Here is a 20,500-nt window from a genome sequence, read left to right on the forward strand (position 1 = left end):
ACAAATAAGACATTAGGGGAAAAATAACAACAATACAAAACACAACACAACAAAACAAAAACAATTATAAACCAGAGACATCCTGCAGGGGAGGAGGAGGGAGAGGATCAGAGGGAAGGAGGGAGGAGCACAGGGGAATGAGGTGATGGTGCACGGGTGCACTGGGGAAGGAAATTCTATGGGGACTACACCTGAGGGGTGGAGGGGAAGCAAACATTGTTTATAAATGAACAATGATGCAAAAAAAATTAATATTAAAAATGTTTTAAATAAAAACTATTATGGATAATAAAAAAATTAAAAAAATAAAATTAGAAGACCAAAAAAAAATTTTTTTTAAGTAAAGTTGTTTCTAAGAAGAGATGAACATGTGGGTGGAGAGGAAGTCTCACTTTTCCAAAATTTGAAGAGTCTTTATCAAAAGTCGGAAGTCTACATGATCAGTGATAGACACTTACCTGGATAAAATCTGGGAACCGTTTCTTGCAAGTTGGGCAGGTAAAGTAGCCATCATTGATATGAATGGCCACATGATCTTTCAATAAATCAAGGCGGTCAAAGGATTCTGGGCAAAAAATGCAAGAGTAAGTCTTCTGATCAGAATGGAGCTTCATGTGGTTCTCCAGCGATGTGCTACTGATGAAACCCTTGTTGCAGAGATCGCAGGTCAAGGGGCAGTTCCCCTCCCGCCCATGGAAGCGCAAGTGCTGGTCCAGCTTGTCCTTTTCACGGAAGGCCTTTCCACACTGCAAACATTTAAAAGGCCGGAAGGACTTCCGAATAAACAGATGCTGAAGAGCTGCATTCTGAAAGACAGATACAAGTATGATTATTTAGTGGTTCACACATTTATACAAAAAGACTTTTCATAGAAATTGAACTCTGGAACACATACATGGAAGATTTTTCTGGCAAAGAGATTAAAAATGAGGCTATTTCCAAAGAAGTCTATCTTGAAAAAAACAAACATTTGGTGTATTTTGTTTTAAGACTTAAATATGTGTTGTTTTGTTGGGCCTCCCCGGTGGCACAGCGGTTGAGCGCTGGGTTGCAAGGCTGCCCGTAGCCTCTGCAGCGCTGGTTCGATCCCCGGCCACCAGGCGAGGGTCCCACATGGCGCACAGACCTCTTCTGCCACCCACTGCTCCCCTCAGCAGTGTGCTTCATCTGTCTGCCTGTTCTGCTCTGGCTCTGGTGAATTCTCTCACCCTCCCACACTTCTGACTGTACCCAGTGCTTGTATAAATAAATCTTTAAAAAAAAAAAAAGTGTTGTTTTATTCAGAAAGGATTTAAATAACATTCAAAAGCATATTCCTAATAAAGGACTGAATGATAAAGCAAGCAAAGCCAGGCCTCCCCGGTGGCACAGCAGTTGAGCGCTGGGTTGCGAAGCAGTCCGCAGCCTCTGCAGCGCCAGTTCGATCTCCGGCTGCTCCCCAGCCACCGGAGGAGGGTCCCACGTGGCGCGCAGACCTCTCCTGCCGCCCGCTGCTCCCCTCACAGTGTACTTCGGTCCTTCTGCCTGCTCTGCTCCCTGCTCTGGCTCTGGTGAATTCTCTCACCCTCCCGCGCTTCTGACTATACCCAGTGCATGTATAAATAAATAAATAAATAAAAATAAAAAATAAAAAAAAAAAATAAAGCAAGCAAAGCCCAGAGTGGAGTAGAATAAAAATTGAAAATTTGAAAGAAATGACTTGCAACAAGTCACAGATGTATGAGTGACCCTGGAGCTAGTCAGCTCCACATGACTTGCTAAAGTACTTGAGAAAGAATTTGAAGCTTGGCTAAAACATTTGGCAAACAGGGCCTCTCTGGTGGCCTAGGGGTTAAGTCTCAGTGCTATCACCACCTATGGCCTGAGTTCAATCCCCAGCCAGGGAACTAACCCACATATGTCACAGTAGACCTCTCCTGTCTCACCCCGCTGCTCCCCTTGGCAGTGTATTTCAGTAAATCCAGCTGTTCTGCTCCCCACTCTGTCTCTGGTAAATCCTCTCACCTGCTGTACCTCTAATCTACACTCCAGTTCTTCTACACACACACACACATACACATACACACACACACACACACACACACACACAATATTTAGCAAACCAAAAAGATCATGAAAAGAACAGAAGGGTAGTACTTGCCAGGAGTTGGGGAAAGGAGGCAATGGATATGGGGTTTCTTTTTAGGGTGATGGAAATGTTCTGGAATTAAATAATGGTGATAGCTGTGCAACTTTAGGACTAAACCCTTTAAGGATGGGTTCTATGCTGTTTGAATTTTATCTCAATTTAAGTAAAAGTACTGAAAGCAAAATTAAGAGCATAGTTTTATGTGAAAGTTTGTTCAGGGGTACACATTATAAATAGAATGTGTTTAATCACTTCCTACTTAGAAAATGCAGAGAAGTTCTCAATGTCGGTAGTTCGTTACACTGGTTAGAAGGCCATGCTAACAAATCTAAGCCTGTCACTTTGTCCCCTTGTCTAAACCAGTCAATCTTACCCTTTTTTCAGACACAGATTGCATTTCTAGTGCTGATTAGCTATCTGTTAAATTCATGCAATTGTTATAGGGAATCTCAGTGAGAGAATATGGCCTCTCCATGCAAATTCACCACTATTACTGGAAAAACAACTCACACTCTACTGAGAGCAGATCAATAATCATCCTTGACACAGAGCATAGAGTCAATATTTTAGTTATGCTATAATGAAGACTCATTTATAAGTTCCTCAAAGTTTCAAAGTATAAAAGGGAAAGTTCGAGATAGGTATGATGTGGACATTCCTGAAAAATATATCTATGAATGGGTGTGCTTATACTACTACAAGCGAGAGTAACTGAAGAATAATTGAGAAGCTTAATGCATTATTTGTGAAATGATGAAAGCACAAGGAACAATGCTTAAATCCTTAATTTCAAACCATTTACAAGCAGCAACTTCTAAACTAAACATGATGTAAAATAATCACTTAGTGGAAAAGCAAAATAATTATTTTTGATTTAGTGAAAATTCTAAACATAGTTGCTATATAATTGAGAAATTCCTTCTCAGGGCTTTTCTCACAAGATCAGGAGCGATATTTTACCAACTCATTTATCTTGAGTAGGTATTTAACAATTCTTTTGTCTTCTCAAGACAACCGGGGCTGGGAAGGTTGGGGCTGCTTCAAGGTGACATTTTAATTTTCCTTTGTATTTAGATCCCATAACAAAGTGCTTAGCTCATATGAAGTGTCCAATAAATTAATTCTCATTAATTCCTGAGAATTAATGAAATATATTTCATAAGAAAATTTTAAATATTTCAAGATCTTTGCTATAGCTCTGCAGAGATCTTTAAGAACAGCGCACCTCTCAATTAGCCGCACAGCCTTCTTTCACTCCATTCCATGGGTCAGCGGTCACCTGCTCTTTTCACTCTACCTGGACACTTTACATAAAAGCTCTCACAATTTGTTAAAAGTTTACAGAAATATTGAAGGTGACAAATGTTATCTTGAGGTTTGGGCATGTAAGAATCATTTCCTTTATCCAAATTCAGTCAAGTTTCCAAGGGTAGACAAAAGGCACAACAATTGATCTTGGTCCTACTGGGGATTCAAGGTTTGAGTGCCAAACCCTGAACTCCGCTTTACTTTGGTCCATTATGCTAATCAGTCTTCTGTCAGCTCTGATTAGCATGAGTATCCTCAGACACTTGATTTCAACTCAGCAGCCACCTGGCTCTACTCTCTTTGTTCTATCGACAAACTGTGTCCTTATCATCTTTTTAATTTCCATGGAGCCCTGAACATTGTCTAAGTACTCGAGAACTAGATTGCATTTCTCTGATCTAATAATCCTAATGTAATCCTCATATTACTCAAGAGTGAAAGTGCTGAGATGGATCCAACCCTGCCACCCACTTGCAAGCTACTCTAAGATAGCTTCTGTAGTTTAGAGCTATAATTGGTACACATTTCTAGAAGAAACCATGAAAAATGGTGAAGGCAGCACAAAGAGATCTACGATGGCACTTCTGAATCCTGAACTATAGTCAGTTAATGATAGGATTCTACAGGGAATATAAGCTATTCCAAGGAAGCCAAAATGGTATACTTGCTAATATCTGTAATGAAGGATTTGGGTCATGTTGAAGTGAATTCTGAGAAAACAGATTCTTTACAGACCATGACCATAAAATGTTTCCAAAGTTTGATATTAATACCTAGATTATTGATCAACGTTCATCCTATTTTGATCTTGACACTGAAAGGAAATCAATCATGTTAGCTTGTTGGCTTTTCTTTCTTTTATGCAACTTTACTCTCACCTGTTTTCTGCCCAGATTTCAAAGTCCTTGGTGGGTCAGCCCTGCCCAACGTACTCACTCTCCACTGTCCTTCACTAGGCACCCCATGCTGGGGCCAAACTAGTATGTGCACTGTCCCTCACCCATGCCAAGCACGTGCCTGTGTCCTGGCCTGTGATCCCATGACTGTCCTTCTCTGAAATGATGTGCCTTCTTCCTGCCTCTCTTTCAAGGACAGTTTAAGTCTCACTTCATCTCTGAATTATTCCGACTCCATCTTTCTTTGCCTTTCATTCTTCCAATTTTCTATTGCAATTATAGGCTCAACGTTTAAATTTAGCATCTAAATATAAACCATCTTACATTAGCATTACCTCCCTAATTAGAATGTAAGCTCCTAGAGGACAGCACTCAACTGAAAATGATACTGTGAACCTAGCACAGTGCCAAACACATACTTAGGAATCAATACCAATCCATGAATCACTCCACTCGTTTTACAGCTGGAAGGGACCTTGGAGATCACTTAGTCCTGCCCTTCATTTTGTGTGTGAGGACTCTGCAGTCCACAATTTACTCACTGGTCTATCTGAAAATAAATGATGGTTATTCATTAACTAATTTGCATTTACTGTAGCAACCAGATTGTCGTTTCCACCAGGGTTTAGTAAGTACAGGTTGCAAAGAACAGCAGGTCAGGCAAACACTTAAATAACGTTCTGTTATGTGAAACACAGGAAACAAACCTACCTGCAGCTCCAACTGAGCAGGCAGCATTAGAGGAGAGAAAAACAGTTACATTACCAAGTGGATTGGAAGACTTCCCTTCAGTTGGTCATTACCAATCTGGATAGAAAAGATGGAAAATACATAGCCCTACTTTTTAGAATGTGTGAGGAGGAAGAGGGAAAGAGCTCAACTATGTCTGACCTCCAAAAACCATGACAGGTGGCTTCTGCCTTGACACAGGAACCAAAACCAGGGAAGCAACAAGTACAGGGACAGACCATGCTGGTCCATCCATATCTGTACTACCTGTGTGAACTTCAGTGTCTTCCTTAAAAAAAAAAATTAAATTTAGGAGGCATTTCTCTGGACTAAGTGAAGGGTCAGAATGTTCAAAGCAGAAAGGATAGTACTTGAGCGAGAGAATGAAATGCGGGCTGGGAAATAATGTAGAATGATGAGCAGGAAGGTCTTTATTTTTAGTTGTTTGCCTTTCTGGTTTAGATGTAGGTGTGTATATACATGCTTTTGAAGTAATATAAATAGAGTCAACATTTTTATATTTCCATCACAGGACCCTCACTCATAACGGAGATTCAGCCTCAGAGTTTTTTGCCCTCCAATGCTATCTTGTGACTATAAATGTTTCAATGTATTTTAACATGAAGGCACGGACTATTTTTCAAGGTCCCTTCTAGCCTATAGGCAAATAAGATCAAAAGAAACCTACACTAAATCAATCATCCATTTAGAAATTGTAAAACCTGGGAAGTTAAACAAAACATCTCTTCCACCTACACATAACATGCTAACAGAATAAAAGTCTTTATATGTCCTGCTGCCTCTGATGTGGGTTTCAAGAAATTGTCTTCTGGATGTAAATTGTCAACACAGGCCCTCAGCCCACAAAGCACACTGTTCCCTACGTGCATCCCCTGAGCTCCTAACTCAGACTCAACTGCTATCTATGACACAGAAATAAAGCACATCTGCCCTAGAAGCCGGGAGGCCCCGCAGCCACACAGCCTGTGGTCAAGATGCAGGTCACACACAAGATCCTGACTGACCCCCCAAACCTAGCTCTCAACTTGCAGCCGCCCCCAGGTACGTAGAGAGTACCTGAGACATCAACCTGGACACAGATCCCTTTGCACTGATGAGTAACGACACTGACCAGTCTCCTCTTGGAAACTGTAGATAACCAAATTCAGATACCCAGAATTAACCTGACAGCTATCATTAGGCACAGGTTAGCCGGGCCTAACATGTAAATTGTTATAATTAAATGTACTAATTTCTCCTTTTCCCATGTGTAAGTTCAGAGTACCAGAGAGCTATCCTACTTGAACAATACTAGCCCACGAACTGCCCAAAGCCAGACTTCTGTGTCATAAACAAACTGATCAAATCTGGACCAGTCATTCCAGCCTGCCTCACAGGCACTGAGAAATCGTTAGTACTTTCTTCCGAGACAAGGAGCCTATGGTAGGCTAGATGCAGGATGTCCAAGTGGAGAGTGAGTAGACTGGAAACACAGCACCCAGGAAGCTGTCTGACTGGAGGAAGGCCAGCACCTACGGAGAAGGGGCCCTGCCACCTACTTACTCGGATGCGTTTGGCCCTGCGCATGTCGTCGGCAGTCAGGGTGCTCTGTGTGGGCAGCACGCTCTCCTCATGCTGTGGCTGCAGATGCAGGCTGTGAGTTTCTGGCTCCTGCTCCAGAGAAGACGAGGTCTCCTGTGGCAGCTGAGGGATTGGGAGGGTGGTTTGTTCCGGTTGATCCAGCCCATTCAGAGTAGCGGGTTCAGTCTCATCAAACTGCTCCTTGGTGGAAAAATGTAGCAAGTCCTAAAATGGCAATCATCAGGAATTATTTCCCTAGCTAGACAGAGATTAGTGCTAGAAGGAATGTCAGCTAAGATTCAGAATTGCTGCTTATTTATTTAAATGATGAGAGTCAGAGTTCTCAGAAAAAAATACTCTCCTGCTAGGAAAGTTAATGAGGTAGCCATCCTCAGAATGTACATATTATGAGATAGTCCAGATCACTTCATGAGGAAAAAACTGTGACAGGACTAAGAATATTCTGGAATGATATCATTTTCATTGTTTAAAATTATTCAAGATTTCCCCAATAATATCGCTGAAAAATTTAAAAAAATTTTAAGTCAACAAAACTGAGCTCTTGTTGATATTTGAAAATATATTGTCTTTCTCTAATCATACTTTAGTTAACAGATGGCAAATCACCGACATGACAAGTGTTTGTATTTAAGTCTAGCAATAGTTCTGTTAAGTTCTCCAAGCAAACATCTAACCAGTAGCTCCTTCCCATCCCCCAGTACCTGTGTCCCATCATCACACTTTTCCCCATTTTCACTGGTTATTTCCAAGCGGATAAATTTGGGGGGACGCCCTGGCCTTCGACCTGGGCCAAATCGCCTCTTGCCTCGTCCCCTTCCTCGGCCTCTTGCTCTGGGGACAAGAGATTTGGGTTATAAATAATGGTCATGGTTGCATAATACTCTGTAACAAATATTGCCCTAAGTGATCCTGAAATCTTGATTTTCTCTCACTGTATTACTTTACCCAATTCATTTCTCTAATAGAACTGTTTTGCTAATACATGCTTTCTAAATTTCTCACCATTCCCCTCTAGATATCTCAAATATTAAAATGTTTTTTTAAAAAAGATGAGGAGCTTTTGAAATTCAAAGCATGATGCCATTTGCTACCAAGAATTCTAAAGCATAAACACATCTCTGAAATGACATGAGAAATGCAGACAGGACAGAACACGCTAAGCTCTGGCATGTGTTCTGAGAGACAAGATCCCAATCTTTCCTCCTTCCCCTTGCCTCACCTCATATTCCTTTTTAGAAATATGGCTAGATTCAACAGCACTTTCTTGTTTTACTAGAAGCTTCTGGAAAGTCTGAACAAATTTCTAATTCAATTATTCCACAACATATCTAGTAAACACCAAATAAATGTCAGTTCCTTTGCCTGGACTTCTAATAATCAAAAATTCCTTAGTAAAAAGAATTCAGAAAGTATGTCATTAAAACCTCTTTTAGAAGATGTGTGTGTGAGATGAGTATACTTTAATCAGATCATACTTTATTTTTCCACTCACCTATTTAGGCATTAAACAAAAGTTATGGGTTTTTTTCCCCAGGAACTTTTAAAAGATTCTAATTGTGGAAAATCCTGAACCCAAGCAAATGTAGAGAATAACATAATGAAGCCAATTTCAACATTTACTAACTCATGGTCAAGTTTGTTCCCTCTATATTCTTATGACCCCCCCCCGCCACTACCACCACACGCATACTCCTCAACACCATTATCATACCTTAAAAAAACTGCTATCCACTTAGTAGTGTTAAATCTAGTCAAAGTTCAAATTTTCCTAATTGTCTCCAATTTCTTTTAATAGAATTGTGGTGCAATGAATGCAGCTGGAAAATGGCACACAGCCATGCTGGTGGTTTGGCTCTAATCTCATGACCATGAACCTCAAGTGAGCTCTTCATGTTGCAGGCAACTGTACAGTGCTCCTCTAGAACATCTGTTTTCCTGCCTCCCTAAATGATACTTCTCACCACCACCTCTTTCACATCCTATAAAAGTTGACAAATGTACACATGTCCCATTTCTACTACCCTATTGCAAGCCACTGTCATTCTTCACCTAAACTGTTGAAATAGCTTCGAACTGGACTCCCTGTCTTCATTCTTGCTCCAATATTAGCTAATGTGATATTTTTATTTTTACCCAGAGTGATGATTCACAATACTCCCTGATCAAAACCCTTGAAAGACTTCTCATCCTACTTAAGATAAAATCCTACCTTCACACATAAGGCCCTACCTGACCTAGTTCCTGCCGCCCCCATTCCTGAATGAGTCTTCTTCATCTATCTTTGTTATATAGTGAAAATAAACACAGAATTTAGCTTGATAAATGAGTTCTATTACTGAAAAAAAATTGGAAATCAAAAATGTAAATTATTTCGAAGTCGTTTGCTATCTCAAGAATTCCTCTTTCAAAATCTCTAGATAAGGGATATTTAACTAAGGTGAAAGGATCTCCCATTCATAATGATAATGCTGAAGAAGAGGACCAGGGAGTAATAGATAACCTCTCTGGTTACCTACCTACCTACTACTACTACTACTACACACACACACACACACACACACACACACACACACACACACACACACCCCAATGCTCACTACCTTATAGACCGTTCAGAAATAACTCTGGACTTTTAAAAAATAAACTTGTGAAATTATCCCCCTCCTCATACCTGCTAAACACATCCAGTTTCTCATCATGAGTATTGAGATGCTGTTGCAATTGCTCTGAGCTTACAAATCGGCGGTTACATTCGTAACAGGGCCAATTCTTCTCTTGCTCTCGAAGAACTATAGTCACAGGAGAGAAATCACAAAGGCTGATGATCAATAACACCAATAAGACTCAAATTGCCCATCCCACCTGACCCATTCTGCAGAAGAGACTCATCATGACCAGAGACACGAAGAAACTACACTAGCATGGCACATCAACACCACTGGAAAAGCACTCAATCCCATATGCCCACGTATTCCCACCTGATTGTAATTAAAGCCTCATTCTTATTTTATGCATAACCATTAGAATAGCACTTGGCTGCCATCATCAAAATTATTCTCATCTCATATGTTTATAAATATATAGCAGCTGCATCTACATTGTTACTTTGTTACAAAAGCAAAGGCAAACGTTTGACAGAAAGGTGGTAATTAGAATCTTATTTTCTTACATATTCATGTATGACATCAAAGGAACAAATACCCTTGTACTATTATACTACTCTCTCCCACCCAACACACACACATACACACACACACCCCCCAGCATACAACCTCTCCACATTGGAAAGACAAAAATACTACCATGGAAATTTGTATTCAGATAAATACTAATACAGATCCAATAATAATCATAATCTGAGGTGCATTTTATCACTAACAACTTGAAAAATCAATGCCCAATACAATCACTTTAACAAAATGTCCAGCGGTTTATTAAAGCTGACTGTATGCATAGCCTGTGACCCAACAACTCAACTCCAACTCTGAGTCCCACCAAAACATGCACATAGGTTCACTAAAGGCATGTGTAAGAATGTTCACAGTGGCATTCTTCATAATATCCAAAATCTAGAAACAACCCTGTCAAATAATAGATTGGGCTGGGTCTTGTCCCTGGTTCCTGGGAGATAACCTCTAAATCTTTGGAATTTCCCAAGTGATAAGAGTGTCTTTACCATTTATGGTGGTCTCTGACCAGACCTGAGTTTAGGCTAATGAGAGGACTCTGGATGGGAGTTGTCTGCGTAAGAAACCCAACCAATGACTGCAGGATTGGGGCTTTGAGCCAGGTGATATCACTCAGGAAGGGGAGCAGAAGCTGTAGGGTAAGTGCCATCACAGGGCCAATGAGTCCATTGGTCATGCCCAAGTAATGGTGCCACAATAAAGCCTCTGGGCACTGAAGCTCAGATGAGCTTTCCTGACTGGTAATCTTACATCAGTGTGCCAAAGAGGTGACACCATCTATGGACCTCCCAAATCTTGCCTTCAGTGAGTCTCTTCATTTGGCTGGCCCTCATGTGTATCCTTTAAATAAAACTGTAATGGTAAGTACAACACTTTTCTGAGGTCTGTGAGTCACCTCGAGAATTATCAAACAAAAGGGTAAGGGGACTCCTTAAATTGTAACTAGCTTGTCAAAGTGCAGGAAGTATGGGAACTCCAGAGCTTGACGCTGGTGACTGCCCTTAACCTGTAGACTGCGACCTAGCTCCAGGGGGTTAGGGTGAGCATTGCACTGTACAACCCAAATTTTCAGCTACAGTACATGAACTGTGGTGCATTCACACAACAGAACACCCAACAGCAGTGAGAATGAACAAGGGATGAATCTCACATACATAATGTTGAGCAAAATATGCCCACACACTAAAAGTGTACATATATAATTCTATTGATATAATTGTCAGTAACAAGCATCTCATATCTGTGGTCTTAGAAGTCAGGAGCCAAGTCATACTTGGGAGTAAGAGGGAGTCAGAAGTGGGCACAAGAGACTCTGGGGCACTAGTCATGCTCTGTATCTTGATCTGGGTGCAGGTTCCACAGGTATGTCCACTCTGAATATTCAGGCTATTGACACTTGCTCTGATAATTCTGTAAGCAGATTACACTTAGATAACATTTCCATCAAAGACTGTCAACGCCTGCCTGCCTTGCTATGTCCTCAGCGATCACAACCAGATAGGATCATCCTCTAATCCAGGTTCTAATTTAGCATTTGGAGGTTTTCATTAAATTAAGTGCTATTTTCCTGTACTCAGGGAAGAAATGTAAATATATGTCATTGTCATTTGATCCTAGAATTTGACAGAGATGTGCAGCTCTAAAAAACCTACTGGAAAAGCCTCTTAAATACATTGAGATGGAAGAATTAGAGGTTACATATTGAATACATGCAATTTAGAATTCATATAGAAAACATAAAATCTTTAAAAAGTCAACCACCTTTCCTTTCTTCCTCAGAAATGTCATGAATTTTCTGGTTCACAAACTCAGCATAGGATGCAGCGTACCAAACCTGCAAGAACCAAACAGATCATCAAGAACTACAGGATGCACCAGGTGTTCCTAGCATGCTTAAATTCTTTATCCTGCTTACAAAAACAATTCAGGCTTTTCCACTCCCCACAAAAAAACAAACAACAAAAAAACACCCCACAGTGTGAACTGACCCCTTTAACATCAGTTTGCTGATGGCCAGTCATGAAATTCATTTGCCAAGAAACACAGCATGATTTTTCCTTTAAAAAAAAGTTTTTGTTATTAGAACAACTCCACAAGAGATTACATTTATAGTCTCTTCATCTAAATAAACAGCCTCTTCTGTTTTTTTTTTTTTAATCTGTATTTCAACAGAGGTTTTTACACAGCTATAATCCCAGTGGCTTCCACACCAACATGCCACCAAATAACTTTCACTAGGATCACCAAGTATGTCAAATGCTGCCACCACCTGCTGAGTGTCTTCCTCCTAGCCCAGTGACTGACTCGTCTGGCTCTTTTTCCTCTCCCTGATTCTAAATTTTGGTGGTCTTCAAAGGTTAGTCCTAGTCCAGAGCATTCTTATTTTTCCTTATTTTAACTCCACCCATTTCCAACCAACTCTGTGCTAAAGGCTCCCAAGACCCTCCATCCCAGACCCTCCTTCCTCTCTATTCCCTCTATGTACCTGCTTCCGCTTACCTGATATTTTGAATGTTTTACAAATTGCTCAAATATCCAGAACTGAATTCTAGACCTTTCCCTTATCACACCCCTGCCTCTCCTAGCCATCTCAATGAACACCTTACTTCCACCCAATTGCTCAGACTTGAAACCTCAAGGGTATCTTGATTTCCCAGTTTTCTTCCATAATCCTTCAGCAAGAACTACTGATTGCTCAGATGTTCTCCATCTCTACTTCTCTCACCTGGATGCGTGCCAAGATGAGCAGGTGCCTGGAGTTCTACCTGACCTGCTAACAAGACCTTTCTTTACACTCTTGCCTCTGCCAACCCAGAGTGGTCTTATTAAAACACAATCAGATTTCGTCATTCCCTAGCTTAAAAGCAGCAACAGTTTCTCATTTTATGATAAACCTGAAGTGCTCCAGGATGGTCTCCAAAGGGTTCCGTGATCTGCCCCTACCTCCCTAAGCAATTAAGCTCTTACCACACTCCCTTGCCTGCCCTTCAGCCAAAAGGCCCAGCTGGCAGTATGCCAAGTTCTTTCCCACCTCAATCTCTGCCCTTGCTGTTTCACCAGTGGGAAAGATGGGTTCTTCATCTTCACCCCTCCCCTCACCCATCTACATCACTGACCCCTTTATTCCACAGTTCTCAGCCTAAAGATGTATCTTCTGCAAGGCCTTCCCTATCCATCACACCCAAATTGGCCCCTTTTCCTGTTATTTCCTTTTACATTTCCTTTGTAGCATTTACGACATTCAATATTTGCATTTACATCTTTCCACCCATCTCCCTTCTACAATATAAATTCTCTAAACATAGGGAAACCAATCTCACTTTTCCTAGTAACTGTAGGAGTTCAACACATTAATCACTAAGTGAATTAATCATACATAACTGTTATGGAACATTAACGATATGGAAATATAGATTTACATTGGAAATATTTATATTGAAAACATTTATTTTTAACTATGGAATAATTTCTATGGCATCTACATTCTGTAATTTACTTAATCACAATCCTGTTGGTTGGATTTTTATCATCTTGCAAATATAAATTCTACTCAATTCCATATTTCCAATATGTGTCTATTTCATATTTTCACATTTCAGAAATCAGAATGGGTCTCACAACCCAGAGCATTCTAGTCACTGCCATAATGTACTTCTTTTTCTTTTTAAGGATTATTTATTTATGCATACAAGAACTGTGGTACAGGCCAGAGGTGTGGGGGAGTAAGAGAATTCACCAGAGTGGGGAACAGAACAGGAAGAGTGATTGAAATACACAGCTGAGGGGAGCAGCAGGCGAGACAGGAGAGGTCTGCTGCCCATACGGGTGGCTCCCTGGCCGGGGATTGAACTCATCCGCAGTGGCTGCGGATAGCTTCATAGGTTGTGTCTTAACCCATTGCGCCACCAGGGAGGCCCCATAATGCACTTCTAACTGCTTCCTCATTGTTCCTGCACCCACTTGTGCAAGCCTTTTGTACTATTCTCACTTCATTCAGTTCTGCCCCCTATTGACACCCCATGGTTGTTAACACTTGTCAAGCAACATAATGAGGGGGCAGGGAGGGAAACTGCCATCTTCCTCAGAATAAATAGAATATATTTCAAAGTAATTCAAAGCTGATGTGATCACCCAGCAGGAATTCTCATTAAGATTGCCAACAGTAAAAAGAAGAGAATAAAAAACTGGAAAATTTAAAAAGACTAAAAAAAGATAAGTTAAAAATATGGTATTACAAAATTCTAACATGTCTAAGCCCTATCGTTGTTTATAATTGTTTCCTTAGACTAACTTTCAAGGAGGACTGGGTTTCAAGGATTGGCTTACTCAGCCAAGAATATTTTTGCTGTAAGTTGCCAAAAATAGTCTGCAAAATTTTGTAATTCTGTACTGAATGTTTTTTTTTAAACTCTCACATTCATTGTACTATATCCATTTATTTTTGCTAATTTAACAAAATAGCAATTCACAGCTATTTTAAGGGTTTTTAAAATTATCAATGCTAAAACAAATTTTTTAACATTATTATTAAATCTTCCTCCAAATAAAGTCTACTCCTGGCATTTGTCCACCTGACCCTAGGATTTAATGAGGATAGCAGTGTACAAATTCTGTCTTTATATTTCAACTTTAAAATGTGTATTACAATGATTCTGTTGCTTCCTTTTTATCTGTTGTTTCACTTGTTCATTATGCTGAAATATTAGATTTTTATTTAATTGTTCCTGTCTGTCTTTCCCTCTACAGGTCTACTTACTGCTTTAAGGATAAGATGACCTGGGCCTCCCTGGTGGCTTGGGGTTAAGTCTCAGAGTTATCACTGTGATGGCCTAGTTTGATCCCTGGCCAGGAAGCTAACCCACATGGTGCAGCACACCTCTCCTGTCTGGCCTGCTGCTCCCCTTAGCAGTGGATTTCAGCAAATTCACCTGTTCTGCTCCCCATTCTGTCTCTGTTGAATCCTCTCAGCCCCTGTACCTCTGGCCTACACCCCAGTTCTTCTATGCAAAAATAAATTTTAAAAAATTTTTTAATTAGAAAAAGATACAATAATCTTCCACCATTAAGAAGTACTCTAGTTTTTTCTTATTAAGAATTTACTGGGCTAGGTGGTGTGAAAATCTATTTTTACACATTTTCACTTGGATTTATGGGTTATATAGTTGATGATTAAAAGATGTGGGTTTTGTGCAGATTTGGAACAAAGTCTAGGTGTTTTCTCCTCGTGAAGAGCTCTCTTCTTCTCACTTTTACTGAGGCAGCAAGCAATGCAGTGCTGCCGTGCTGACAGGACCATCGTCACCTACTTGTCACTTCTATCAGGAACATACAGAGTCCTCTGACCCCTCTTTTGGCCATTTCCTATCACAGCAGAATCATAGCAGAATTTTTATTATGACATCAAGACTTAATTTTTTTTTTTTTTTAAGGCTTAGGGCTACATTTATTTTTTTAAAGATTTATTTATTTATTTATTTATGCAAGTACTGGGTACAGTCAGAAGCGCGGAAGGGTGAGAGAATTCACCAGAGCCAGAGGGGAGAGCAGAAGGCAGATGGACAAAGTACACTGCTGAGGGGAGCAGCGGGCGGCAGGAGAGGTCTGCGCGCCATGTGGGACCCTCACCGGTGGCCGGGAATTGAACTGGCGCTGCAGAGGCTACAGGCAGCTTCGCAACCCAGCGCTCAACTGCTGCGCCACCGGGGAGGCCCAAGACTTAATATTTAGACACATTTCGACAGATAGTTATCTCTGAAGAATAGATCCCTGAAATCAGAATTCAATGCATAGTATTCTTTAGGTAAAATGAAACATTCTGATAAAACAAGGAAATCTTGCCCATACATTAGAATTCCACTTTCACAAGATCACCTGTTTCCCAACTAATTTTTCGTTAGAGTGTGTCAATGATGTTAAATCACCCCATCTTCCATCACTCCATCAAAAGTACTGCTCCCCAAAAGAACTATTTCCTTACTTATAGTCATAGGTCTTCGTGTGGAACTCTGGTAGACCCAAATATCAGCTAGCTTGTTTATGGGATTACTATAGATGCCCAGATATAGCATCCACTCAAAAAGTAAGTAAAAATATAAGGAAAAGGCCATTTTTGTAAGAATCCCTTCTAAGGGGTAAAAAGACTAAGAAAAGCATTAACAATCACTATTCCTAGCAAAGGCACCCTAACCCCAGCTCTGTACCTTCAGTTCTTGCTTGGGTTCCACATTCTTTATCGTTGTGTAATATACATGGTGGCCATATTGGTAAGCCACCAGGTTCTGCTCCAGGTGATTCTGGGCTGGACGTACGAACATCATCCAGTTACAAAGAGTCTCATCAGACAACTCAAACCACAGGTCTTCATGCAAGTCCCTGTCTTTTCTGTCTCCTTTATCAAGAGAAACCTGCAGCCAAAGAGAAAGTAAAAAGTCATACACACACACACACACACACACACACACACACACACACATACACACCCCACATCTGATGTCATAACACAGGAAATACTGCTCCTTAAATTACCCATATATCCTGATTCTTCCCTTTGTATCTAAAAAGATACTGAAATTACATCGTGTTCAATATCAAGGAAAAGGATACTTATAAAAGACTCACCTGTAGGAGAATTACCTGGCAAAACCTAGCAACCTGATTATAGTTTCAGTTGATGTTTCATTATTACCTAACATATTTTTTAATCTGCAAATAAAACAGAAAATGCAAGCAAAATACTCTCCATTTCATTAAACTCACTTCTTTTGGGATTCAACTGCATTTATTTATAATGTATAAGCTGGTGACAGGTATTTCTTTTTACAAAGTAATATTCTTTCTTGGAGATCTTGAGCATTCACCAAAGAAAATCCCCCATAACAGCAGCTGATTTCTCAAAAAAACAAACCCCAAATAGTTTCCCTTCCTTCTGTCCCTTCCTGGTATTCCAGAGTGGTTCTTCAAGAAGCAGGCAATTTTTAAAAAAGCAAAGCAGGTTGGAAAAGAGCAAAAGCACCAAAAGTAAGGAAAAGATATCAGTATGAACATTAACCATACAGTGAACTGCTCATTAACAAGAGTCAACAGGAGAGAGCTGTTTCAAAATTAAAAGGTGTGTTTCCTGAAAGCAGCACTGGCATTTAGCAGATGACATGAGTCTACATAAGTTTCCTTATGTTCCAGTCAAATCTGTTTGTTTGTTTGTTTTTTTAAGTTGTCACAGCCTAAGTGCTGAATTGTGTAGCTCACATTCATATGGTGAAGCCCTAACACCCTCAAAGTTGAAAATGTGACTGCATTTGGAGGCAGGGATTTTCAAAAGAGGTGATTAAGTTAACACAAGTTCATGAGAGTGGGTCCTAATCCAATCTGACTGGCGTCCTAACAAGAGGAGGTTAGGAAACAGAGACACCAGGGGCAACTTTGCAGCAAAGGATGACCACATGCAAAGGCAGCAAGAAAGCAGCCATCTGCAAGGCAAGGCAAGAGGTCTCAGAGGAAACTATCCCCTGCCCAGACCCTTATCTTGACCTTCCGGCCTCCAGATTGTGAGAAAATAAATGTCTGATGTTTAAGCTACCAAGTCTTTGATAATTTGTTTTGGCAGCCCTGACAAACTAATACAGTCCCTGACAACTACACCATTTTTACGCTAGAATTAATCATCTAATGCCCTGGGGCAATGCCCTGAAACTACAGTTTCAGGTGATCTCCATTTCATTGGTAGGAGAAAAAAAGTTTTCACTTAAAACAAATTAAGCAGAGAAAGAATAATATTACCAAACAAGGTGCACGAAATTGAATCAAGAAACTCAGTAGGAAAATGTGTTTTCCTTTAAAAACCACTAAGAACAAGTATGAACTATGATAAATCATAAATTACCTTTAGATGAATATAACAGTCTTTCAGCTCGGACTCTCTGACGAGGGGTCCCTCCACAGGACCAAACTGGGTGCGTTTGGGAATGCGTCTTTTGGAGAACACGCCCCCCAGAAACCTGTCAATGTAGAGGACCAGAGGGAGGCTGGCTCTGGCTCTGGTGAGCACCGGCCGGTTGGGGATAGGGTGCAAGGGGCCATGCTTTGGGCACACTGAAGAATGTGCATTATTACACTCCTCACACCCTGCAAAAGAGCAAAAATTTTGAAGTCAAACTCCAGCTTCACTTATCTCAGGTAATAAGTTCTAACCTGAAAAATCCACAAATTTAAGTTTTAAAGCCAAAATTAAGTGAAGTCCTAGGGTCACACCACCCATTTGATTGTAATACATCAGCTTTCATAGACCAATAAAGCCCTGTCATTTTCCTCTAAAATCAGGCAGAATTATTAGCATATACGTGCCAAAAATAATATGCAGGCTGTGACTTCTTTCTCTACTGGATAGTAATTTGACTAGTGGCCGCTAAATTTACAAGTCAATTATAAAAAGAAGAGAAAAAAGAAGAGCTTATTAGATTAAATGCTACAAAATCTACTGAGACAAAATAGGTGAATCTTATAGTATATAAATTACCCCAAAAGGTATTTAAAAAAAAACTGACAATATTCTTTAATCTGCTCCCTCAAAGGGAGTCATAGAAGCCTCATTGTCTGGGCCTGTCTGACTCAAACAAAGTGCTATACAGTTTGAGGTATCGATGGACACTGTGTGAGGATAAAGTTCAAAGGGATGAATTCAACATCCCAGCCTTCATGCACTTAAATGACACGACCTCACAGGACGTGTATTTCTAGCTCCCTGTAGGAGTGATCAGTTTCACTAACCATTCACATTCACAATCACTCCCTCCTCCCAGTAGTGCCCATCTGTACAGTAGCTGTTAGAACTGAATGTGGACAGACACAAAACAGAGAAAAGTGATTAGACGACCCACAGATCACACTCACGAGCCTCAACAAATTTATTAAACAATCATATTTTATCCCAATCTGGCTGTGTGATGACTTGGATTTTTGATCTCTACAATTCTCCAATAATGGAAAGATCTCTGTTGTGTATTAATACTTATTAGATGAAGTGACTGCCTATTGACTAAGGAGCTACCTTGAAAACTTAAATCTCAGCACTATCACCGGCCAGGGGGCTAGCCCACATGGTGCAGCAGACCTCTCCTGTTTCTTCCTCAGCAGTGTATTTCAGTAGATCTGCCTGTTCTGTTCCCCACTCTGTCTCTGGTGAATCTTCTCACCTCCCACACCTTTGGCCTGCACCCCAGTTCTTCTATGCAAAAATAAATAAATAAAATCTTTTTTTAAAAAAGAAAGGAAAAAAACTCACACATTCAAAGAAAAGCAAAACAAAGGAATTCTCTATGGGTTCAGGATTGGATGTGAAGCTGAACACTGGCCCCATGCAAACAGGTTTTACCACCACCTCATAGAAGGTGCCAGGAAAAACATGACCAAACCACATATGCTCTGAAGAGCCTCGGTAATTCAAGTAAATGAGATAAGAATTTGGTTGTGGAAGCATGGAAAACAAGCACACTGACGTGGCGGGGGTGGAAGCAGGAGCCCCAGAGCCCACAAGCAGGGAACACAAAGGGCTGTGGATATTGTGGTTGACCCTGACACACAGGGTCAGGTCACCTGAGTTTGACACTTGACTCTCACCCCAAGTGAGCATGACCTTGTGGAAACTACCTACATCAGAAGACTGTGGGCCCCCCCCCGGTGGCATAGTGGGTTGAGCACAGCGCTGTAAAGCTGTCCGCAGCCTCTGCAGTGCCGGTTCGATTCCCTGCCAGGCAGGGAGAAACCCACACGGCATGGCAGACCTCTCCTGTCTCGCCTGCTGCTCCCCTCAGCAGTGTATTTCGGACCTTCTACCTGTTCTGCTCCCCGCTGTCTCTGGTGAATTCTCTCACCCTCTCATGCTTCTGGCCTGTACCCAATGCTTGTATAAATAAATCAATCTTAAAAAAAAAAAAAAAAGACTGTGGAGACATTAAATGAGTTAGAAAAAGTGATGTGCTAGTGCCTGAGATAAAGGCGGCATTTTTAAAAGTTACGGTGAAGAGCAGTCATGTCACAAAGCACAATCATTAAAGCTGAAGTGGCTGCATATCCCAGGACTGGACACACTCAGCACAGTGGTTTGGTAGCTGGAGTCCTGGTATCAGAGAGGCCTGGACTCAATGGCTGACCTGCCGCACAGCCCTGTGTGATGCTGAGCAGTCCGCCTTCAGCTCACCAGCACACCAGAACACGGATGTGCCTGCTCAAAGGCTGTGAGGACTGCGTGGGACAGTGCACACCACGTCTGCAGCCAGGAAGCCCCTGGGCAACATGAACTTCGGCCCCGCTCATGCACCCACACAAGGAACAGCTCTCACTTACATAGGTCATGCGGGTCGAAGGGCCGAGGCGGGTCTGGCTCCCAGTCATCCAGGTCTGTGTCCTCCCCCTCATCTTCCTCGTCTTCCTCAGTCTCTTCCTCCTCTTCTTCCTCCTCCTCCTCTTTGGCATCCAGTCTACTCATAGGATTCTGCAGAGTTGCCAAAGGGTCGGAGCCATCCACACTCTCAATTGCAGGTAATACCTGGTTATGCACCGGTAATGAGGCCTGGATAAAGTTTAATCACGAAGTTAGCACATGCTGAAGGCCAGCGAGCTGATACATACACACACAATACAAAGTTTTAGTGGAA

At 41.1% G+C, this 20,500-nt stretch overlaps 1 protein-coding gene across 1 annotated transcript; it reads right to left on the reverse strand.

Annotated features, from left to right (window-relative positions):
- Window positions 1-458: 458 nt before the first annotated feature.
- On the reverse strand, window positions 459-20,424 carry LOC119258471 (PR domain zinc finger protein 10-like; the record flags this gene model as incomplete). The annotated part of the gene is made up of 8 exons (XM_037526786.2): window positions 459-806; window positions 6,625-6,867; window positions 7,365-7,494; window positions 9,335-9,452; window positions 11,613-11,685; window positions 16,052-16,255; window positions 17,731-17,972; window positions 20,190-20,424. Coding segments are annotated over 8 exons (1,593 nt in total), but the record flags the coding sequence as incomplete, so codon positions are not given.
- Window positions 20,425-20,500: the final 76 nt, after the last annotated feature.

The sequence above is a fragment of the Talpa occidentalis genome, unplaced genomic scaffold, assembly GCF_014898055.3.
Source record: "Talpa occidentalis isolate TD23 unplaced genomic scaffold, MPIMG_talOcc4v2.1 talOcc4.488, whole genome shotgun sequence".
NCBI lineage: Eukaryota > Metazoa > Chordata > Mammalia > Eulipotyphla > Talpidae > Talpa > Talpa occidentalis.